Source organism: Micropterus salmoides, unplaced genomic scaffold (assembly GCF_014851395.1).
Source record: "Micropterus salmoides isolate LMB-PRFRI ecotype aquatic unplaced genomic scaffold, ASM1485139v1 Ms_hic_scaffold_8, whole genome shotgun sequence".
Classification (NCBI taxonomy): Eukaryota; Metazoa; Chordata; class Actinopteri; order Centrarchiformes; family Centrarchidae; genus Micropterus; species Micropterus salmoides.
Window position 1 is genome coordinate 31955618 of NW_024044570.1, and position 23008 is coordinate 31978625.

At 40.0% G+C, this 23008-nt stretch overlaps 1 protein-coding gene across 7 annotated transcripts; it reads right to left on the minus strand.

Annotated features, from left to right (window-relative positions):
* Positions 1–359: 359 nt before the first annotated feature.
* On the minus strand, positions 360–23008 carry wt1a (WT1 transcription factor a). 7 transcript variants are annotated; one of them, XM_038705315.1, is made up of 10 exons: positions 21957–23008; positions 17866–17988; positions 17603–17701; positions 16107–16209; positions 12181–12264; positions 7386–7485; positions 4619–4763; positions 2841–2930; positions 2256–2339; positions 360–1869 (listed from the first exon to the last, which is right to left on the minus strand). In XM_038705315.1, the coding sequence occupies exons 1-10, from the start codon at positions 22429–22431 to the stop codon at positions 1748–1750; spliced, it is 1425 nt and encodes a 474-aa protein (XP_038561243.1). In that variant the 5' UTR covers positions 22432–23008; the 3' UTR covers positions 360–1747. The 7 variants fall into 7 exon arrangements, with proteins under 7 accessions (XP_038561243.1, XP_038561242.1, XP_038561247.1 ...); XM_038705314.1 differs by having other exon boundaries at positions 2247–2339; positions 21957–23003; XM_038705319.1 differs by lacking the exon at positions 17603–17701 and having other exon boundaries at positions 21957–22998.

Below are 23008 nucleotides of genomic sequence, written 5' to 3' on the forward strand. Positions count from 1 at the left end.
GCAGGACATACTGTACTGAAGAAGAAAAGCTTTTCTTGTGTGTGACGGGAGGGAACCATGCTCAAGGTCAGCCGATATTATAAACTTAGTATTTCAATTTCAAGACTTTTATGTCTTTTTTTCAAGATAATGCAACTTCAGGGCAGTGCAAATAATGATGGAATTATACATAATGAGGCTAACAGTATTTCATGGATATTACTTTCTGTGTGTGAGGAGGAGTTGATATTTTAATACTGTAAAACTATAAAGTGACTAGCATGTGGGCTTTATCACTGACTAATAAATAAATAATTAAATAATAAAAAACAACAGAGGGACTTTTAAACAAATGAATAAAGACCACAGAGACAAACTGGTACTGTATCAAAAGAGTCACAATACATTTACACAGAGAGAAAGCATCATTTTCAATTATCTCACACTTTTGAGTAAAAAATGTTTCACTGGCATTTGCTGTTTTATGACTCAAATATTAATACACATGAAAGAAAGAATGAAAGTATAAACAGTTCCTGGATTCATCCAAAGAAAACTCAAAAATGTATCAGTTAAGTTACATATTTTCCCCCATGGAAAGAGTTCAGTTCCCATGGTGAAGAAGTATTATATACATCTTGACCATTATGTCACGGCCACAGAGCCAGTGTGACCCCACAGACATACTTTAGAGCTTGCAGTGTCTAGAACACTGCCAAAGTCCAGCAATATTTACACACCACAGAGACAAGAGACTCAGACATTTTAGCTCCAAGAGCGCTGAGCACTGCTAGAAAAAAACAACAACCAATCCTTACATTACTCAAAAAAAAAAAAAAGTTCTGCTTTTTAAATACAGAACAGCAAAGGCAAGTATATTTTATGCTGACCAGACAAAACACCAAAGGCTTACATTGCAGACACTGCAGAAGGTGTTAGTTGCAAGTTCTTCACTTGGGTTGATCTCTTTAAATCAATCCAAGCATGATCTTTTATGGTATAGCTGTGTAAACTATAAGAATGGCACCTCTCTCCTTTTAAATCATTCCAGTGAAAGCAATTTTTGCCCACAAGATAATAAATAAGCCAAAAGCAGTTCAACATTAGAAATATTTACAACAGCTGAAAAGGCGCTAAGCTGTGGGGGCATGTATGTAACTGACCATAACCGTTGACCTCACTGTGCACATGGTGGTGCATGTTGGCAAGAAAATAGACAATGATTGGGGATGAATGAACACTTACATTATAATTAAGATGGAAAAATGTTTGTCTGAGGATCCTGTAGACTGTCATGAGGTGTAAATATACCAACATCAACATGATGAGTAATTAAGATACCTCAACACTCACTCCTGCGTCAAATCTGTAGCTGAAAATAGTCACATGCAAATTCACTACTCATTCCTGGATGAGTAACTTATTCTAAAAACAACAGCTCCCAATTTTTTTAGGAAATTATGTTTGGGGGGGGCTGTGTTTTTCACACAGTGTTTCATGGGATTTGTTGGTAATAACAAAAAAACAGAATACTACCCTTAAAATTCTGCATCCAGAAGGTCCAGTCTCTGAGACAGACTGTGTATACTGTGGTATCTAGTCCATAAAATCTAATTGATATACACCTACATTACTCTACTGGCCCCCACAGAGGCTGGTTTTGTGAGTGCAAAGGGGGTCACCAGGTTTGGATTAACCAGAGACAGAAAATATAAGAAGACACAATGACCAGATGTCTACACGGTGATATGGGTTTGACACAGATGGTTCAGATGGCCAGCTGGAGCTTGGTGAGGTTCCTCTGGTGCATGTTGTGGTGTCGCACCAACTCATCACTCCGGGCAAACTTCTTCTGACAGTTCGGCCACCGGCAGTTAAACGGCTTCTCACCTGAGAGAGAGGCGGGATGGATGGACAGGTCGGAAGAGACAGAAGAGGGACCGAAGAAGAAGAAGTGCAGAGGATGGTAACGAAGGTAGGTGGAGGAAGTAGGAGAGGAGGGTTTAGACAGGATGCAAGCCGGATGGAATAATAAAGGGGGAAATGAGAGATATATTAGAATAATATGCTGACATAACCTGAATGGGAAGATTTAGTGGACTTTATATAGCTCTGTATCTAATACATAACTGCAAACGTCAGTTAAGAAACAATGTTGACATTCCAAAACTATGTTGTAAAATTACTATATATGTAATCTTTTGCAACTGTATTCAGTATAAAACATCAAATGGATGAAGAAGAAATGGAAAAAAAAGTTTACGCACTTGTTTTACCTGTATGAGTCCGGGTGTGTGTCTTAAGGTGGTCAGACCGAGAGAACTTTCTCTGACACGTCTCGCATTGGAAGGGTTTAACTCCTAAACACATGTACAGTATGCATGCACACACACACACACACACACACACACACACACACACAGAAAACACATGTTCAACATCACACACACACATACAGCACACAAACAAGCCCAAGTTCACACACACACACACAGAAAACACATGTTCAACGTCACACACACACATACAGCACACAAACAAGCCCAAGTTCACACACACATACAGAAAACACATGTTCAACATCACACACACACGCACACACACACGCACAGAGGGAGATAGAAAAATACAGTAGAGCAGGGGCTTATAGGGAAGCCATTCCAAAGTTTAGCCAGCCTTTAGCAACTATATCTGACAACATGTCTGTACGCAAAATGCAAACTGTGCACTTCAAAAGACGCCCACACTGTGTGCATTGTCCACACAAAATGGCTGTCATGCAAACAACAGAGTAGAGAGAGCAAATACAAAGAACTGAAAAAATAAAGACAGAAAGACAGACTGAGTAAAACTGATCAAACCTGTGTGCCTCCTCTGGTGTCTTTTGAGCTGGTCAGAGCGAGAAAACCTCCGGCCACAGTCTGTGAACTCACACTGGTAGGGTTTCTCCCCTAGACAAAGACAAGAGAGAGGACACAAACATTTAAATAAACAATTGAGTTTGAAATTACTGTACTATTTCTTTATCCTGAAGATATTGCATGTAACACAGGAAAATTAGGTGTAAAGGTCTACTAGTATAACTTTGGCGACAGAAACACTGCTGTTCTCCTTCTGAGTGTTACAATGGCAATATGTGTAGAGATGAAACAATTAATTGCCATTTGAGAGAAAATTAATCAGCAACAATTAACTGTGATTTTTTAAGTCAATGCCAAAATCTAGTGGATCAAGCTTCTCAAATGTGACTATTTGCTGCTTTTCTTTCATCTATGATAGTAAAGTAAATATATTTGAGCTTTGGACTTTTGGTCCAACCAAGTGTTAGCTAGCTCCTGTTAGCTACAGCTGTTATTTCATCATTCTTATCTAATAGCGATGTTAGCTAGCTACAGAGGACAGACAACTCATGGAGTTGTGTGTCTTTCGCTGAAGAACATCTTTAGCACTGCACTCACAGTCACAACACTGAGATCACACAAATTAAGCCACAAGCTGCTGCTGCTAACACTGGCTCAGACAATAAACCAAGTTCACAACACACAATGAAGCTAGCTTGCTATGTGTGTGTGTGTTTGTGTTTTTAGTCTTAAAAAATGTAAACCAATTTTCAAAAAGATCTTTTTTTTATCATTGTTTTAAGTTTAATATTTATCTGCAAATCTGCACAGCAACATGGGCTATTTCTTCCACTGCCATATATATATATATATATATATATATATATATATATATATATATATATATATATATATTAGGGATGCACTGAATGTTCGGCCACCAAAATTAATCGGCCGAAAGTAGCAAAAAAGCACTTTCGGTGTTCGGCCTAATAAGTCTGAACAATTACGTTGACATATCGCAGTGTGGAAGCATTTTAAAGTGAAGGAATCAGACACTGCTCTGCTGAATTGTCTCCTAGCACATCCTCTCCATCTGTGGCTGACTTCTTAGAAAAGGCAACAAACGGTCTGACCCGCTTTGAGTTTTTCTGTCACTCGTTTCTGAGAAGGCGATTAAGCTAGCCGCACCTACTTTTGGAGTGCACACGTATTCAAGCCTTTATGGTAAATCCACTGAAACGGACCAGTGCGAGCTGACGGGCAGGTTAGTGTCATTTTCTCTCTTTACAAAGACAATGTTGTTGTATGAGAGTCCTACCTGAAGAGAGGCTATTAAGTGTTCATGTTGCGCGATACAAGAACCGCATACGACATTATTTATCAAATTGGGTCGGACTTTAGCACGAGGATACACGTGTCACAATATCCGTTTTTCAAAATAAGGTGTCTATACAGTATGGAAATAATATTAATTGGATTATATTCACATAAAGTATAAAACATATTACAAATTACATGTAATTTACTTTTTTTGAAAAATAAATAATAATAAATAATATTGTAATATTATAATAAATATTGATGTTAGTTGAAAGCTGACACATTAGAAAAGAATTCTTCTGCACATCCCTGCATCAAATACGACTGGAAATACAAAGGGTCAGATAAGGGCCAATGGAAACATCATTTAAAAAGTATGTTCTCTCAAAGCCAAAGACAAAACCTTTGAGTGAGTGACTGAGTGGTTATATAATGAGTGTAATATTACAGAACATTCCTGTTTCGGCTGGTTTCACCTGTGTGTTTGCGACTGTGCATCTGCAGATGAGACAGCTTGAAGTAGCGTTTGTTGCATCCTGGGTAGGCACACATGAACGGACGCTTCTCGCTGCTCTCTGACCGCACTATGGCTGGAGCGATGCTGGGCACCCGCCGCACATCCTGCGTACACACACACACACACACACACACACACACACACACACACACACACAAAACACTTTAATTTAAAGCCAAACCACTCATGGCAGAATTAACAAAAACACTCCCTGGACATCAATTATTGAACCAGTAAAATGTAATTTAGAAAACAGGCAATTAAATCTGTCCTGTGTATAAATAAGTGTATGTGATGTGTCTGGCTCATGGGGATCATTATAATAAAATGGCAATATATTCATTAGATGGGAATTAGCAGTAAAATGACCCCAGACTGACTGCAGCCCAAGGGGAGCTGTTAGTCACGCCTTTTAGACAGACCCCCTTCCAGAGCTCTCCATTACAGCCCTGCTGCTCACTGCCGACGCTGCTGGACCTACATCTCCTTTATTTTGCTACTTGTCAACCCAGCACATGACATTTCAGCACATTCTTCACATTTCCTCTATCTGTTTCTCCTTCAATTGTTATTACTTTATACCACTCTACCTAAAGATTTCTGCCATTACTTTCCTTTTTCTCTTTTCTCCCTCTCTCCCTACTCTGCCCTCCCACAGCCATCTGCTCTTCATTTCCTCAACATCTAGTGTAATGGCCAAAGAGACTCAGAGGTCAGTCCTGTTGTAATTAGTGCTGTTAGCAGCTATTTAAAAGTACATTACAGCCGCTACATAGTGGAAGAAGAGCCAGTGCTCATGTGAAATTGACTGACATGTTCAGCCTAAAATCCTACATTCTCCTGAAACAGTATAAAATGAAAACCTAAAGTGAAGTGACGTCAGGTGACGCAAAATATATGCTGCAGAATGCATAAACTGATACCTAATGCCTCAGGGCAACATGTTGTTCATTAATGCAAAATCAAGCCCAACAAGGTGTTAATCCAACTCATTACAATGCTAGACGTTTTGTAGCTCCGTGGAGAAGTTTGCATCATACGGACGCACAAGGACACACACGTGCACTTGGGTGTTGTGATACACATTCCTGCCAATGGTCTGACATTATTCCACTGATTCAATCCACCGGAAAAGGCAGATGTTCACACATGTATATATCTTTCTCTGAGGAACATTTTTTCAATAAAAATGCTGCCAAGGTGACTCTGAATTGAGCTGGCTAACACTGCTAACGCTGGCTCTTTGCTTTGATGCAGAATAATAATCTACACTTCCCAGCTAGTTAGCTGGCGAAGTGTAGTCTTGGGAAGCAAAATGGAAGAAGAGATTAGTTACTGAGTATGTGTGCTGTGTTTATTTACAGCAGCAGCCTCTAGTTGTTTTTATTCAAAATGAGCTTTTCGTTGTTGTTGCTGTAGCTAACAGTTGCTAACTGGCCAATTTTAGTAGCAGTAGTAATTAAGAAATAGTGGCTGGCTGGGGTGTGTGAAGGTGACACGGTGGTGAAATACTCTATCATGAAAAGAGACGATGATGAGATGAAATAAAAATGACATGATGTATAATATAATTGGTCATTATTAATATGAAATAAAAAACTGAAAAGGGGCATTTTACTATGAAAATGTCTAAAAATGAAAAAAAATGATTTCCTGATAGCGGAGTGATTAGATTAGATATGATATGATTCAACAATTTGTTATGTGATTCTTAATCATATGATTCATTTTTCAACAACCTCTGTAAATATCTTTGCTCATCATAAACCCACATTAATGAAGAATGAAATTCCATGGCTATCATCTGTATTTCTTTTGGCAGTGACTGAGAATTAGACTGTAATCCCTGTGATAAAAATATGGAGCAAAGCATCACTTTGCTACTCAATCTGTTATCTCATATTTTAGCAGCTCTTAAATTATACTTTAAAAGGTATAAGAGCGAGAGTTTGTTTATTCTTTTGCACTGACTCAGACCTCTTATGTGTGTTTTCTGGTGCAATCCATTTCTATGAACAGATGAAAAAAAAAGGAGCAAAGGAAAAAAAGGAGCAGGGTGAATGATGAAACAGGCCCCAAAAAGAAAGAAAGATCTCAAAAGAGTTGTGCTGTGGACTAAGAGCAGGTCTGGAGAATCTCTGCTCCCTGTCCTTTAGAGCTGCTGACAGACAATAATTAAAATCTAATGATTTATTAACGTGCTGATCCTTGTATGGAAACTGTATCTTTACCCAGTGTAATCCTATGTGTGTGTGTGTGTGTGTGTGTGTGTGCATGTGTGTGTCTGTTTCTCCACTGCTAATGGATTTGTGGAAAAAGATTCCTCTTGGCCTTTAGAGCTGCCTTTTAAAAATCTCTGAGTATGTGTGTGCGACGTGTTTGTGTTTGTATGTGTGTGTGTGTGTGTGTGCGTCTGTAGGCATTTGCGTTTGTGTATGTGTTAGATCTCTGCTCTGCTACATATCAGTATTTCCTCTTCACGTGGCTTGGTCATTGCATCAGGCTCTCCACCACTCATCTCCTTCAGACCACTAATTAAAAAAAATATTTAAAATACGCTCTTTTTCGGTGTTACTGATGCGTTTTTGTTCCAGTGACTTTAGGTTTTCAGTAGGTCAAGCATGTGTGTGCAGACAGAAGGTCTGTGTGACCTCACGATGGCCTCTTGATAAAGCAAAAAGAAGTGACATGCAGAGACGATGTAGTAGCAGTGGTGTGAGTCCTACCTGTATGCCCCTGAAGACTCCATGTGTGTGTATGCGGTACTGTGTGCTGCAGCTGTACACCATGGGGGCGCTGGGGTCACTGTCGTAGCCTGCTGCGTGGCTGCCAACACAGAAAGATGATAGTGACCGATTTATTCACATTCTCACAGCAAAATAAACACTTTCAATTTACATGAAAGTGAGAAAAGGCATGTTGGAGCATTTTCAGCTCCAGAACACCGAGTTTTCTGTGCCACTTGATCATTTTACAATCACAATGCTAAAATGGTTTCCGCGTGGACGACTGCCATATACAGTAGGGTGAATGTAAAGAGACAGACATCAGATACCAAAATGCAAGAACATGATTCAATGCCTTAAATATCCACACAGTATAACAAACACTGGCAGACACAGAGCATGAACTGCTGTTTGACTGCAGGTAGGGCCATGAAGGTATCGTTATTCAAACTTGTCCACCTTGTCACAGGCAGCCCATAATGCAAAACACAGACCAATCATTTGTAGACTCAGAGTTGAATGTGAGTCGTGTTGATGTATTTTTTTTTCTTTCTCCAGAGCATCATATATCCAGATGAAGCCTGTGGTTGTGTGTTTGGGTACCTCTATGTGTACATAGATCTGTATATAAAAGTTAAAATTTGAACAACAAGTCTCATCATCTATTCCATATCTGCTTTGGTGATTTCAATTTGTCCAATACTTTTATTTACAACCAAATACCTTCAAAGATAATAACGTAAGCTTCAACTTTCCTTTGTGTTTTGTGCTAATTAGGAAATGTTAGCATTCCAATGGGCTAGCCTGACTTGGATAACTTTGTACATAGAACAGAGAACATGGCTGTAGAATTCATAGCAAATCTGCATTTGTGCAAAAAGGTGCAATCACACCCTTTTGTGCCCATCACAAAATCCAGAGCCCAAGGTCTTCTAATTGCTTGATTTTTCCGACCAACAGTCCAGAACCTGAAGATATTCAGCTTGCAATGATATAAATGAACAGAGGAAATCAGTAAAAACTCGTCTTTGAGAAGCTGAAACCAGGGAATATTTAGTATGCAGACTTGAAAAGTGATCTTAACTCTTAGAAGATTAAATAATAATCCACTTTATTTATGACCAATATGAATCATTTCCTGTTGATCCGATAATTGATCACTTGCAGTATAATGCATGACACAAATAGCTTTTAGTTTTTCACTCTGACTTATAGAGCAGAACAAAACCTGCTCTGTGTGACGTAGGCTCCAGCTTTGCCTCTCGTATCTTCTTATGATAACACACAGAGAAACAGAAAGCTCTTGTCTATGAAATGTGTTATATATCAGTCTGTCTAACTGAACGAGGAGGATGGGAGTTTGCATCCTGTGCTGCTGCTGTGGGATTCTACAGTATATGGCCGAGCAGTCATAAGGTGCTCTTTGTCTGCCTTGCTATTCCCAAGGACAGGGGGAGAGACATCGAGACTACGTCAGCAGTCGTCATGGTGTTAATCACGCTGTATGTTCCTTCAATTATATTAATTCAATACATTTTTTGTTTTTTTGGTATTTTAGTTCATAGTGGCAGGTAATGTACAAGTTGGGACACCTCAGTCAGGGATCATGGACTTTCCAGTGAAACACCTTTAACTACAACTCCGTTACTATGGTAAAGGAGGGTGGAAGGATTGCAGTGGTGAGGGAGTCGACCCTTATTTAACCTGCCATACTGACTAAGAACAAGTTTCATAGATGAGTGTGAATGTGGCCCAGCATCCATGTCGACACCATTACAACAAGGCTGGAGGCTGGGAAGGACTTTTATGCTCCCAAGAGAAACACAACTAACAGTAAATACAAATAACAGGGAATCTACGAAGAGTTTAAATACAATAAAATATCAATTCATTAATAAAAAGCTTATGAGTACCTACTGTTACTATTATTCAACATTAGGCACAGACTTGGTCCATGGGGGTCTGTGATGTTATCCTGTGAAATCACAAGCACTTAAAGTGCAATTTATACTTCTGCGACAAATCGATGGCGTAGGCTACGGGGCTACGCAGAGGCTACGCTGTCGCCTGACTTGCACCTCCTCCAAAATGTAACTACACATCGAGTCGACACGGACCGTAAGCTCTGAGATTGGTCGGCTGGGTAGCCTCGCAATGCCTCCGAGCCGACCGGAAGTTCCCCCACGCTTTGAAGTAACATTTACTAGCGGCCAAAACGGCGGCTGTAACACAGTCAATCAATATATTTGACCGTCGTAACCCAAGCGAAATGACTCGTTTCGCTATCAGATTGTGATCAATTCAGTTGGTAACATTTGAAAAGGCTACACCAGCTGCACGTTTACAATTTTACCCCCATTGATGTTAGCGGAGCACTAAACCGTAAGTTAGCCTGCTTGGCTGGCAAAAGTCAACACAGTGGACGCAGTAGGGCTACTGCCAACTAGTATTTGGGGGTGTAATTGCAGAATGACGGACACACCTACGCTGGTAGATGGATTTTGTTATCTTCGGGCAAAGTAAGGTTAGCTGTTTCCCCCTGTTTCCCGTCTGTATGCTAAGTATGCTAAGCTTAGCTAACCGGCTGTTGGCTGTAGCTACATACAGTATTTACTGCACATACATGAGAATTCAAACTCCTTAGCTAACTTTCGACCACAAAACGAATAATGCAGACATTTCATAAGTGAATTACCCACAATTCATAGCATTGTAAATTTATGAATTAGTATTATAAAAAATATAAACATTGACAGAGTCAGCAAGAACAAATATCCTTGTAGAAAACGAGCAGCAAACAATCAGATTAATTAAACTACTTATGAAATATATAGTCTCACACTTTACAGTCCACAGAAACACCTCTGCAGCAGCTGATGTGTGGTTCAGTGGTTTAGTGTTTAGTGTGAACATTGGGAACGAGCCTATCTGCTCTTCCTCTCTAAGCTCAACTCCCCTGCACTTCCTCTTCCTCATCTCCTGCCCCTTGCCCTGTTCGTCTTTATCTCCCTGTCTTCAACTGACTCCCTGTTCTTGCAGTCGCTTTCCTTTCTCTCCCTCCTCATCCTTACTACTCCCTCACACCTCCCCTCCCTTCTCCTGCTCCCCCTCACTGACAGAGAAAGTACGGAGAGTCACAGAGGCTGAGAAAGAAACACAATGATATGCCTTCATGGGCCTCCTCTAAACACCTTTTCGGTGCTTATGGAAAAAAAACAACGCAGACAAAACTGCGGGCCAGAAGACTTTAAAAATCACATTTGTCTCTCCTGCCATCAACAAGGCCAACAACGCTCTGATATCTGACTTAATAAGCTTGCACATAAACACTCACACTACTTCTTCACAATGCAGCAACACCCAACATTCCTTCTTGCTACCACCCATTTGTACACATACACGTCACTATTAGACACACACACACACACACACACACGTTCATTTGGTAACTATGATGAATGCCTGTTGGCTTAAGCTGGAAAGGGATTTGTGAGCCGACACAGACGCTGACCAGCGTGCAGCTAGCAGGTCACGATGACATAAAGTACAGTGCATACTACTGATGTTTTTAACTCTGTTTGAACAGTGGGTGCTGATAATACAGTGATTATTTGTAACTGGTTTCTCATGTTGTTGTTTTTTTCGATTTAATTTGACAGTAGAGGGAACACATGGGATGTCATTTGGCATAATTTCAGAACTGAACTTTCAAGAACAGGGTACTTAAGAGTTTCTTCATCTAATTAAGATAAACTCCTGCATCAACCAAATTAAAGCATAAAGACAAACATTTTTGTTTGATTTTTCCTCACTATAGGCAGAATAGCGGAGCTACAAATGACACACCTTGGTTCAAGATGGATCATCTTAAAAAACAGTAGCTAGTAGTAGTGTCCTGGCAGCCTAGTGGTTAAGATGAATATAGTAAAGTATGTTTGCATTGTGCAACCAGGGACCTTTGTTGCATGTCATCCCCTCCCCTCGTTTCCTAGCTACCGATACAGTCTACTATCAGTTGAAGGCAAAATACCAAAATATGTAGTTGGAATTCCATGAAATTTACTGCAATTACAATGTCCAGAGGTGTTCAGACTTAATGCAAATGAAATTTTTAACCCCAAACAGTTTGTGTGACAACTCAGACTGATTGCAAAAAAAACTTACCAGGAACTCATTAAGTTTCCTTTTCTTATTTTCATTTTTTCACAATTAACGTTTATAACTCACGTCTTTGCCTCACCTCACAACGCCCTGCACATTTGTGTCTATTTGCGTCCATTTGCATTTGTATTTGGAGATGTAACGAACATTACATCTAGGGACTGCTAGGTTTGGTCTTATAGATTTGTTTATTCTTTGGCCTTATTTGTATTCTATGTAGATCCATAACAAATAAAACAGATTCTCCTTTTTCATCCTCACTGAAGTCTACTATGCACGTTTCTCCATTTTTTCAAAAAAACATCTTATGCTTAAAGGTCTTTATTGTTTGTCTTTTTTTCACTTATCTGCTCAACAAGCCAGGAGTGCTTAGTAGGAGTATCCCCACAAAACCAGGTTATCCATATGCAAAATATTACCTATAATATTACTAATAATAATAATTACCTCGTGTAAAAAAAACTAATAAAAAGCAGAATACTGTCTGAAGAAGTGACGCTGCCATTGTTGGTCCAGAATGATCATTCTGTTCAGACTCTTGTATCCAACCTTTTCTTCATGTTTCCCACTGTCTGAATCGACATAATCTTCACTGACTGCTGCTGTTAAAAGAGAGCGATGGATAAGTTCCTACCTCTTTATGGTGGATGCCAGAGTATTGACAGGGTCCCATGCCACACACTCCAACTGAGAGGTCATTTGACATAAATTTTTTCCGCTGTGGAGGGAAGACAAAACGTAGAAGAAAAGCTCATGAACTGTGCAGTGGACTGTTAGCAAGGTTGAGTGTGTGTAGCCATTTGCGTAGGTGTGTTGCCTTTTGTTGTCCTCAATAGAAGTCCTCTAATGAAACACACACACATGCACACGTGCACGCACACACAGTCGCTGGTGGAGCTGAGGTTAAAGAATGTGTCTCAGACAGACACAAGAAAGTTAAATTCAGCCACCTTTCATTAAACACAGCAGACTCCACAATCATTATTCAGACCTGCCATGTGATTAAATACACGGCCCCACACACATACACACACACACACGCATCTGCACACACACAGTGGATTTATAGCTCTCACCCCATCACACCACAGCCCCTCTATCACACCACCTGCAGGCATGCAGCAGTCTGGATGGGGTAGATGTGGTGCCTGGTACCCTGCTCATTACGTAGCTATTATTTTACAGTGCAGCAGGGGCACGCAGCCAGCACAGCACACCGGGTATTTCTGCTGAAATACTGCTGGAAAGGAGGCTGAGCACAAGATTTAAAGTAATGACCCATGACATTATCAAATAAAGAAGTGTCTGCTTTTCTTCTCTATTGCTGAGTGATAGAACCCATCTCTGATTCAGCCTGTATATTCTTACAGTAGGTCTTTCCTGGAAAACCACTCTGGAAAAAAACATCTTTAGAAAACAGAAGAAGAAACAGGTTATATACCCACCAAAGGTATTATACTTCATGCTGTGCAACATGAATTTCTGAACCAAATGTCGTGCTGTCCAATAGTTGGAAAAGTCCATCGTGTGGGAACCATGAATTTCTGTACAGGGATTGAGATATTTCAGTCTCAACCAACATTACCAGTCCAATTGTATTGTGTTGGAGGCAGAACCTGTATAAATACAACCTACACTATCAGCATGACTAGATTGTGAACTAATCATTTACACCTTCAAAAAGTATAAAAATTTCTCTTTTCACATGTTGTATTTACTGGCTTCAATTTGTTTTAGTGTTGTAGGGCTTTAGCCTCTCTGTATGGATTAATAAGACCTCACCATGTTTTTATTTCATGTTGTTTCAGCTGCCAAGTTGACAGTCTGCAGAGTAAATACAGTCCAGTTGGTACCAGGCTGCAAGATTAGACAACTGACTCAACTCATATGAGTCTTCCCAGCCATGTGTGTTTGTACGCATGTACTCTATGTGTGTGTGTGTGTGTGTGTGTGTGTGTGTGTACTGAGCAGATATCAGTCATGTTTATGACAAAGAAGAGACTGAGACTGTAAGGACAGTTTATGCCCCCCCCTCCAGCTCTCTCCTAGTCTCTCTCTGTCTCACACACACACACATACACATTGAAAACTTAGTACCCATCCCTGCTGTGGTATTTACAGAAGATTCCTCCATCATTGGAAAACACCGTGTCAGTGGCATGTGAAGAATGTAACAACAAGCAAACAGTTTGGAGAGCGCACAGTAAGGAGGCAAACCTCGGTACAATATTGAGTTCATTACATTTGGAGGAAGCTTACTAAAACCAGGTAAGTCAGAGTAGCGGCGGATTTGGAGATTTCTTTTATATGAGCTATTTCTCCCGGTCAAGGTCTGAGTGAAGTGGTTTGCATGGTGGCCAATATATACACTCCCATACTGTACTGGAGCTGTAGCAATATTTACTACTGCTGGACACTGTTTATATTGCTTGTTAATTATTGATATTTGATCTTCTTTATTTATTTTTACCCTACTTATTGTTTTTATAGCATCGAGTACTGAAGCTGCAAACATTGTACTTGTGCGACGACAATAAAGATATTCTATTTTATTCTTCTATTCTATTACCAAGTGCTGAGTGTTGACCATTAAACGTTATCACAGCTGAATTTTCTGCATTAATATTATAATGCCTCCTTGTTTTCCTAAGAATGTGATTTGCAGTCATTTCAATAAGGCAGTGAGTGCAAAATGGACAACATGTGAATATTTTCTTTAAAATGGGAAATATTTCAAAGATTGTATATATTGGTGCATAGAAATCAATGTTGAATCAGAAAAAAAAATCTTTTTGAAAAACCTCAGAGCTGATCTGCATTTTTGGGGGTGATGATGCTCTGATATAGTAAATAAAAATACATGTTTCACCTAATATGCCTAACATATTGTAACAGTAGCAAAAGCATAAGAGTAAAAATTAAATGAATGATGGCTGAATTTCATTTAGCTGCTTCAGTTTCAGGGTCCTGGTATTGTATGTTGGCTCACTGTTACACTGTCATGGCTTGCTGGGGCACTTAAACAGAGCCATATTTATTGTTATCAGTTACACCTTTGCTTATCCTACTATGACAAGTTAAAATACCGGCTGTGGAAAAAAAAGACTATAAAATGCTGCAAACAGCACTAGGCAAGCAACAAATGTACATAAATCGCAACTTCACTCTTAACATCAATGACAAGAATAGAGAGCCACATAAGTGCTTGGTGAATCAATGCACAATGAGAAGAAAAAGGTTGTTTATAGCTGTGGTTTCTCTCAGCAGACAGCCATTTGATGAGTGGAAATATTTCTAAAATATAACATTCCAGTCATTCATCTACTGCTTTGGAAAAACTGTTTAATGTGACTCAACAAAATGAGAAGCAGTCTGCTTTCACTGCGGGCTTTCACTTTATTTTCTGCTCATTTCGTTAGTTTTTCCCAGTTTAATTAAAATGAGTAAACAAACTGCATCCATTAACATCATAAATGATTTGGTGACGTACTACATTGTAGGTGTCCCTGCACATGATCAAAACAGATGATCAGAGACTAGCCTACAGTGTTTTTAATAGTGTCAGTTAGAGCATGGGTTTTCAAAGTGTTAGGTGGGCTTTGTCTGAGGGGAGGCCCGCAGTCTCAGACTTTGAAAACCCGTTGGCATCACTTTATAACTCCCTGGGTACACCTTTAGTGTCAGTTTTCGCAGTTAGGGTTCCGCGTTCAAGTTAGCAACAATAAATATGCAACGTCTGGATACACTTTCAAAATAACATCTTAAAGTTGCGAAACATCATAATTTGGTTAGATTTAGTCAAAAAAGTACTTGGTTAGGGTTAGGAAAAAATCATGGTTTGGGTTAAAATAACTACATAACCTACATCAGTGAACTTGCGTAAGTTTTCCCCATTGCATTGAACTATGACACCCAGTGCATTACAAACTGACGCCAACGGGTCTTAACCATGCGTCCATATGTGACGACTTAGGAGTGAGAACAGCTTGAAAAGGCACGTTTTTCTGTCCTGGGAAAAAATATCAGTGCACATCGTGTCAAAGAAAAGACGGTGTTGAAAATGGTAAAATAATGATGATTGATGTGCATATTTCTGTCTTTAGCAAGCAGAATAACTTGAATAACTTAAATCGGTGTACAGCACACTTTCCTTCAGAGCTTCCTGCCCCTGTTGGTTTACTTCCTTCAGGGGCACCATGACTTTTGTGTCTGCACATCAGAAAACTACTAATCTGCTAAAGTTAGGAGTTTATACCACTTGAGGGAGAAAGCCACACATTTGACAAATGAAAGAGACGAAAAGCAGCCAGAGGAAGGAGAACAAAAACAGAAAGGAAGCCGCTGTGGCAGACAGACCTGTCCTGAAGGTGAACATCCTGTTCAAAACAGCATCCTGCAACCTTTCACTGAATTACTGCGGTTTTGTACGAGACAATCAACAATGCTTTCTGAAACATTTCCAGCTTTAATTGTTGCGGTTTGTTTATTTTAAAAATAGATTTTGAAGAGTGTATGTGTGCTCTGTATGTTCAAGGGTGTGTGTAAATGTGTGTGTGTTACCTGTTGTAAGGATTCCTCAGCAGCAGAGCCTGGCTGCCTGTACAGCTGTCTGAAGGTGTGTGGCATCCGTAGACAGGAGGAGGTACAGAATACTGCTGCTCACCTGTGGTGCACGGACACACAGACACAATATATAATATGTGCAAATGCATTTGTACCTCTGTATGCACCTACAAAGTCTGAAGGTAAGCTCATCCATGACTCATTCAGAGGAGAGGCTGTGTTTAAACTTCCACCATTTTAAACTCTGCCCTCTCCTGTTTGTCTACATTTTTCTACAAATAGACCCTCCGTTTCATGTTTCTCTCTCTGAGCTTCCCCGACAGTGCAGTGAATGGCTCCCTCGCCATTTCTCTACATTCCAAAATCCCTCTCAGCTCCGATTCTCCCACTTATGTTTGCTGAAACATAAATGGCAGAAATTGACATCGGTGGCTTCATGTAACACATTTAAATATTTACCAATAACATCCGCAGAGTAGGTATTAAAGGGAAAGATGGGTGGATGAAAGAGGGGATGAGGGGAGGAGACAAGGAAGTTTGTGCATCAGGATGTGGCTGATTTATACCTCCGACAGGCAAGGTCAGTGCGGAGACGTCAGAATAAGAGACAAGACACTCCCTAGGTGAGGGCCATGGGGCTGCCATACAGACGCAGCTGTGCACTCACACCGTGGCTTTAAATACACACAGAGATCCACTTGTATTTTTATTGAAGAAGATTAAAAATAAAACTAGATACCCAAATTATTCTGGACAAAACTACAAAACACCCTGTATGGCTCATTAAAAGTTGTAAAATGTTATGTTGTTAAAACCACTTCAGTGTCAGGGGAGAGGAGACAAGATAGCTTATAACCAAACAGTCAACTTATAACCAAACATGGGCACAGGCTAGCATTAGCTAAAGCTAAACAATGGATCGCTAGTTGTTTATTTTTCCTCAGCAATTATCTGTATTTGGAAAATTATCATTTTAATGAACTGATTTTAGTAATACAGTTTGTTATTCCACATTACTGCTGAAAATGCAACAGTGGCTAAATCCAATCAATGAACAAAAAACAGCTAAACTCCTCTGCTAACTAGCTTAGCAGAGTAGCATTACCATCTTGGCTTTTGACTTACAATGGAATTCACATTACTCGGTGTGATTAAACTACCTTTGAATCACATATGAAATGTATTCCATTGTAAATTAACTACTTACTGATTTCAGTATAAATATTAATAATAGTTGGACCGACAGAAACCTAGCATAACAAGATACATTTAATTTCTATTGGCTATGAACTGTAAACTGTAAACTGTAAGTTTAATTTACCAGTTGAAACGGAGAGCTGAAAGAATAAAATTATTGATGGATACCCCCCACATTATTCAAAGTTTGAGTGCAGTACAGTATTTTTCTGTTTTATAGGCTCTATGGCAGTTCATGATCATGCTCTATGATCAGCCTAAAAAGGTATAAAATGAAGTCATTACAACCTTTCTACCTGTTACAAAGTTTGCTGGCCAGCTTGAAAACTCCCTTTTCTCAACTTCACTGCTCCTGTAGTCACTGCCTTTGTAGGACAGAGGAGCAAAAGTGGAGTCTGAAAAAAACCCAACGCTTCAATGAAAGTCACAACAGGTTCTGTGGAAGCAAAAACCAGCCCAGCTATCTGTAAAATGTACCATTTATATGAAGATAAATGTATGAAATACACTGAGTGACTGAAACCATAAAGTGCTGGCGTACTCAAACACATACTCTTACCCATAGTGCTCTGCTGGGTAAAAGCGTCTTCATGTTTGAAGGAGTGGTTGGAAAACTGCGAGCTGTGGTGTGTAGGAGTGTGACCGTAATTACCGGCTCCGTCGAATGCAACCGTGCTGTAACCTGCAACAGAGAAAAAGCAGTAAATACAGAGTCACAGCACATTGAAGTGCGTAGGTAACTTTCAAATGATCCATCAGACATCACACTTTACCTCCTTAACACTGGAATCAATGCTTACTTTTGTCATTTTCTATTTACATCACCAACTACAATAGCATGATGCTGGTGTTTTATTTTTATTTCCCCCTTATTTGAAAGGTTGTGTTATCACTAAATATAACCATTTAAAATAGTTCAAGGTGGATAAAATGGCATATGTGTCTGTAATCTGTAAACAGTGTAATACCTGTTTTTTAATTAATCTTATTACATGCTTTAAGTCTACTTTCCTGAGAACAAATGTTTAATACTAGTGATGTTACCACAAAAACATGATTTAAAACAGTAAAGTTTTTTTTACAGTAAAGTAACTGCTGCTGATCAGAGCGCAGGACATGTGAGTTGAGTCATAATAAAGTCTGGCGCTTCTCTGCAGATAATGTGAAGAATTAGCTGCATTTTAGACCTAAAAATGATTTTTCTCTTCTTCTCTTTTACAGGTGGAATAAATCTTCAGTTTGAATAATTTGAGATCATGGATTAAAAACCAAATAGCCTAATTGAAGAACTGTTCCCATTAATGTTTCAGAACCATTCTGACAGATCCATTAACTATCAAACAAAGATCTAATTTACCTGACATCCTTTAAAAATAGTAAAATATTTCACCCATTGATTTTCTGCTGTGGTTTTAAAGTTGGATATCTAATTTTGCAGCAAAAATATCAAATGTATTTAGCCTCTTTGTCGCAGGTGTAAGGCAACTTATGAGTAACTTCATACAATTATATACCTATACTCAGTTATACATTGAAGGTATATTTTCCTTTGAAAGTGTAAAAGCAAAGCAATGGATATGCCAGAGAGATGACAAGACTGGGTCTATTTTTCAGTCTCACCAGGGCTCCTAAATATGTACGCACGCAGCATGCACATGTTCATGCACAGCAAACACACACACACACACACACACACACACACACACACACACACACACAGTTGTTGTTAGTAGGAGACTAGATCTGTGTCTGACATCCAAGACTAGGCCTGACTCATGGCTTAGCTTGACCTAAAGGGCATAACACACTCCCATAAATCACCCACACGCACACACAGGCACACACACACACACACACACACACACACACTATCTCTTCTCACTCTCACATACATGCTTCATTAATTAAAATGTAGCACTTTCACTCACTTTACTCTGTGTGTCATTGGGTGAGAGAAGAGAGAAAAAAACTCATTAAACTTCACCATTTATCTTCCACTCACCCCTGTCTGACTCCTCTGTGTGTGTGTGTGTGTGTGTAGGGTGATACTTTTGTTGCCTTGAAGTCCAGCACTGAGGTGACAAGTGATGAAGTCAATTTGTATTCAACTGGAAAACCCAGAGTCTGGAAATACCCGAAGTCTTTCTTTCTTTCTTTTTTTTCACAAACTGTAATTCAGTGCTTTTGAAATACCTGGAAATTATTTTTTATTCTTTTAGTAGAAATCTACACCTTTAAAACTCCTTCATACCTGCCCTCATATTTAGGTTACTTTTCAAATATTATACGTTTCATACACATCAGCTGTCTTTCTCAGCTTTAAAGTCTAAATGTTTTTAGGTCCATTTGAAGCACTACCTTTAAACATGAGCAGGACTGATGTCAGCAGGTTATCATGTCTTGCTACTCTGACAGTTTGCTGATAAAATGTGCTGACCTGTAAAAGCTTTTAAACTCATAAAACAAATGACACTTGTTGTAAAATACAAACACCTCCCTTCTGATGATTTGTATCCATGCATTTTCTTTTGCCCCAATATAATGACCAATCTAATTGCACCAGCGGGCCTTTCTTAACAAGGCTGCAGAGAAATGTGAAACAGCACCAGTTTAATAAATAATAAGCAGAATAAATACTCTGCTCTTACATGAATATGAAATCCCTCTTGGACGGAGTTCATAGGGATTAGTCTCTGTGACCCTGCTCTGCTATCAGCTCTACTGTGTGACCTGAGTCCTGCTGTTAGTTTGTTTGTCTGTGCTCGTCCAGCCACAGCGGGGAGCAGATAAAACAGGTTAGAGGTCAGGCTCAGCTCTTTGATTACAATGTTATTCCTAAATTTTCTGCTTGATAAGCATGTTATTACTAATTAATCTGTTGGGAAACCACAAACACATTCATCATCCTGCATGGAAAAGACCAGGGAAAAGTAGAAAACTCCCCAGCAGGTCAGGATTTCAAAATAAAGTGTGCATCATTATGTTATATGATACACTGTACTCAATGCATTGTGTGTTTGAATCCCATTACTGACCTTTGATACATTTCCTCATTATGTTTCATTTGACTGTGTATCACATATCCTTTGGCAAAGCCTAAAATAAGTTTTAAACAGAAAAGTGGAATCCAGTGATTTTAATGTACAATGTGATGTTGCAGATTAATGAATTTAATAAAGCAAAGAACTATGGAAGTTTAATTCAATTAGACCATATTATCAAAAGAAATTTAAAATAATAATTTCAAATTTCGTTGGATTTAATTCTACAAAACAGTAATTTTCACTCCAACAAAAAGTTTGTGTCTGCTAGAAATTCAGTTTGGGATGGCAAGTCAACATGTCAGGGATTTTCACAGGTATTTTTTCAACACAATGATCAAAATGTTTTTAAGACTAAAACTATGGCTGTGTTACGCAAATGTGGAAAACTCTGTGAAAGTGTGAGAAACACCAGACTCTAGTAGCCAAAATGTAAAATTAGGGTTAACTCAGCGATGTGTCAACATCCGTGGCTTTTTTCATTTTTTTCCCTTAGAACTGGACATAAAAAACGTCTGATCAAGCAGATCGTTTTTCTTGTGTGTTGTACATCACCACATTTCATTTATATTTTTAAAGTACTTTTTAAAATCATAGTCAAAGAAATGAGCTGTATACCAACATTTTGGAATTCAATAAGCAGACACATTTTATATACTGTTCTTTTGTCACATTATTATTTAGGTAGTTAGAAGCCTAGTACTTTAATTCGCGGTTTGGGACATATTGTTCAGAGTTCAGCAGCTTTAACACAGACAACACTTGATCAAAAATAAATAATTAGACTTGCTGTTTGTTTAGAATGAACATTTCCCCCTCCATCATTAAAGAAGAGTTTCATATAATGTCCTGAACCTGGAAATATTAGGATGTGGGTGTGCACTTCTGGGATACTGAGCATCACACATTTAAAATCTAGATTCCATCTAGTTAAAATATTGTACCCCAAAACATTAATTCTAAAAGCAAAATAACAAACTACATGAATTAAAAACAAATGAATGCAGACTATAGATGTTTAAAGAACTAGGTTTTCATTACTGAAAAAGCTTGGCGTTCATGAAGCATCACAGTTACTCAAAGTGAGCCAGTAAAGGGTCAAAACAAGCTTGTGAGTACGACCTTGTTGAGCTGTTTAGTTGTTGTTTTTTCTCTCAACTGGCTTTTTAATGGGCCATCTTTGGCTCAAGTGTGAATACCTAAATATTAAAGTGATTCCTTAGTAATTGATGCCTGGATTTACACTTTACCCTCTAAGAAACAAACTCATTTTCAGTTTTCTGTGAGTGTAAAAGGTGCATCACTTTCCTCCACACGTACACTAGGGTCTCTAGGCTTTCTGAATGGCCTCTCTCAATGACCTGTATGTGGATTTAAATCTCCTAGTTTATCACACACTCAGTGACGCAGTGCGAAATTAAGGTGAACTAAGGCCTCCAGGCTGTGAAGGCAACACACGTGCCCATTTAAGCCATGTAGATTAACGTTTCATGTAGCTTAGGCAGGTGTTACACTACTGACAAATCTATATGTGACTGGTTTCCTGACATCCATACAGACACACACACACACACACACACACACACCTGTCCTCTTCCTCCAGCCCTACCTGTCTGGTTGCGGGCTGCCTGCTGTGTGTCGAGGCAGTTGGTCAGGTACGGTGGGTTGCTGAACATCCTGCTGGGGGCCTGGTGGTGGTGTGGGGCGGCCACAGGTGCCGGTTGACTGGGGGTTGGTTGCGGAGGCGGGGGTGCCCCAAACGCCGCCCCGTACCTGCAGGCCCCGGTCCCCGTGAACTGCCCAGAGAAGTGGACGGTGAAGGCGCTGAGGCCGCAGTGAGGGTCCGTGTCAAGGTGGTGGGGGTCGGTAGTGGTCCCCCAGCTGGGCTCCTGCTTGATGAAGGAGTGTGGTCCCAGGGAGGTGTGGGGGGCAGCCAGGGAGGAGTAAGGGGAGGCGGTGGTATGGAAGTCCAGGACGGGAGCCCACTGAGGGGCCGTGCTGACGGGCAGGGCCGGGCAGCCGGGGCTGGGGCCCGCCGGGAGCGGGGGCAGCAGGGAGTTCAGGTCACGAACGTCTGAACCCATCGTGGTCCAGGGGACAAAACTAGGACAAAGGTAGGCTATTTTTAAACTTGATCTGTCACCCTGTACCTTTCTACCTGTCTGCCTCCCTGCCTGTGCGTCTGGCAGACCTGAACCCAAATCAGCCACCTAAAAGAACTTTTTCTCCTCTTTCACAAATCTTGTCTGGTTCAGCTTTTGTCCATCAGTTGTTTACGACGCCACACAGCTGCTCTGGAAACTCCTTAAGTCCAACAAAAGTTCATGGCGACACAGCAAAGTCTCAGCAGTCGACTTTTCTCAGCAGTAGCACGAGGGGAAGAAAAAGGAAAACTCAACACGCCGACAAGCTGGGATCTTCACTGTCTCCCTCCAAAGCTTCAGCAAAAGAGCGTTTGGCTTGCAGAGATGGAGTCCATTCAAGGAGGAGGAAGGTTTGTGCTCAGAGCCTTCTCAGTGAATGGAGAAAGAGGAGTGGGGGAGTGAGGAGGAGTAGCCCTCTTTTTCCCTCCACGCTCTCAGCCTGTGTATGAGTGTGTCTGAGGAGGGTAGGAGGTGGAGTCAGGAGGTGATGAGGGACAGAAGCCCTCTGACTTCATTC

Excerpts from the sequence above, each read along its gene's own strand:
- wt1a (XM_038705314.1), bottom strand. The coding sequence starts at position 22,431 with ATGGGTTCAGACGTTCGTGACCTGAACTCCCTGCTGCCCCCGCTCCCG. Across the intron at positions 16,210-17,602 it reads GCCAGCAAACTTTGTAACAG|GTGAGCAGCAGTATTCTGTA; the intron begins GTAGAAAGGTTG and ends CGTGCACCACAG. Across the intron at positions 12,265-16,106 it reads CTGAGGAATCCTTACAACAG|CGGAAAAAATTTATGTCAAA; the intron begins GTAACACACACA and ends TTCCCTCCACAG.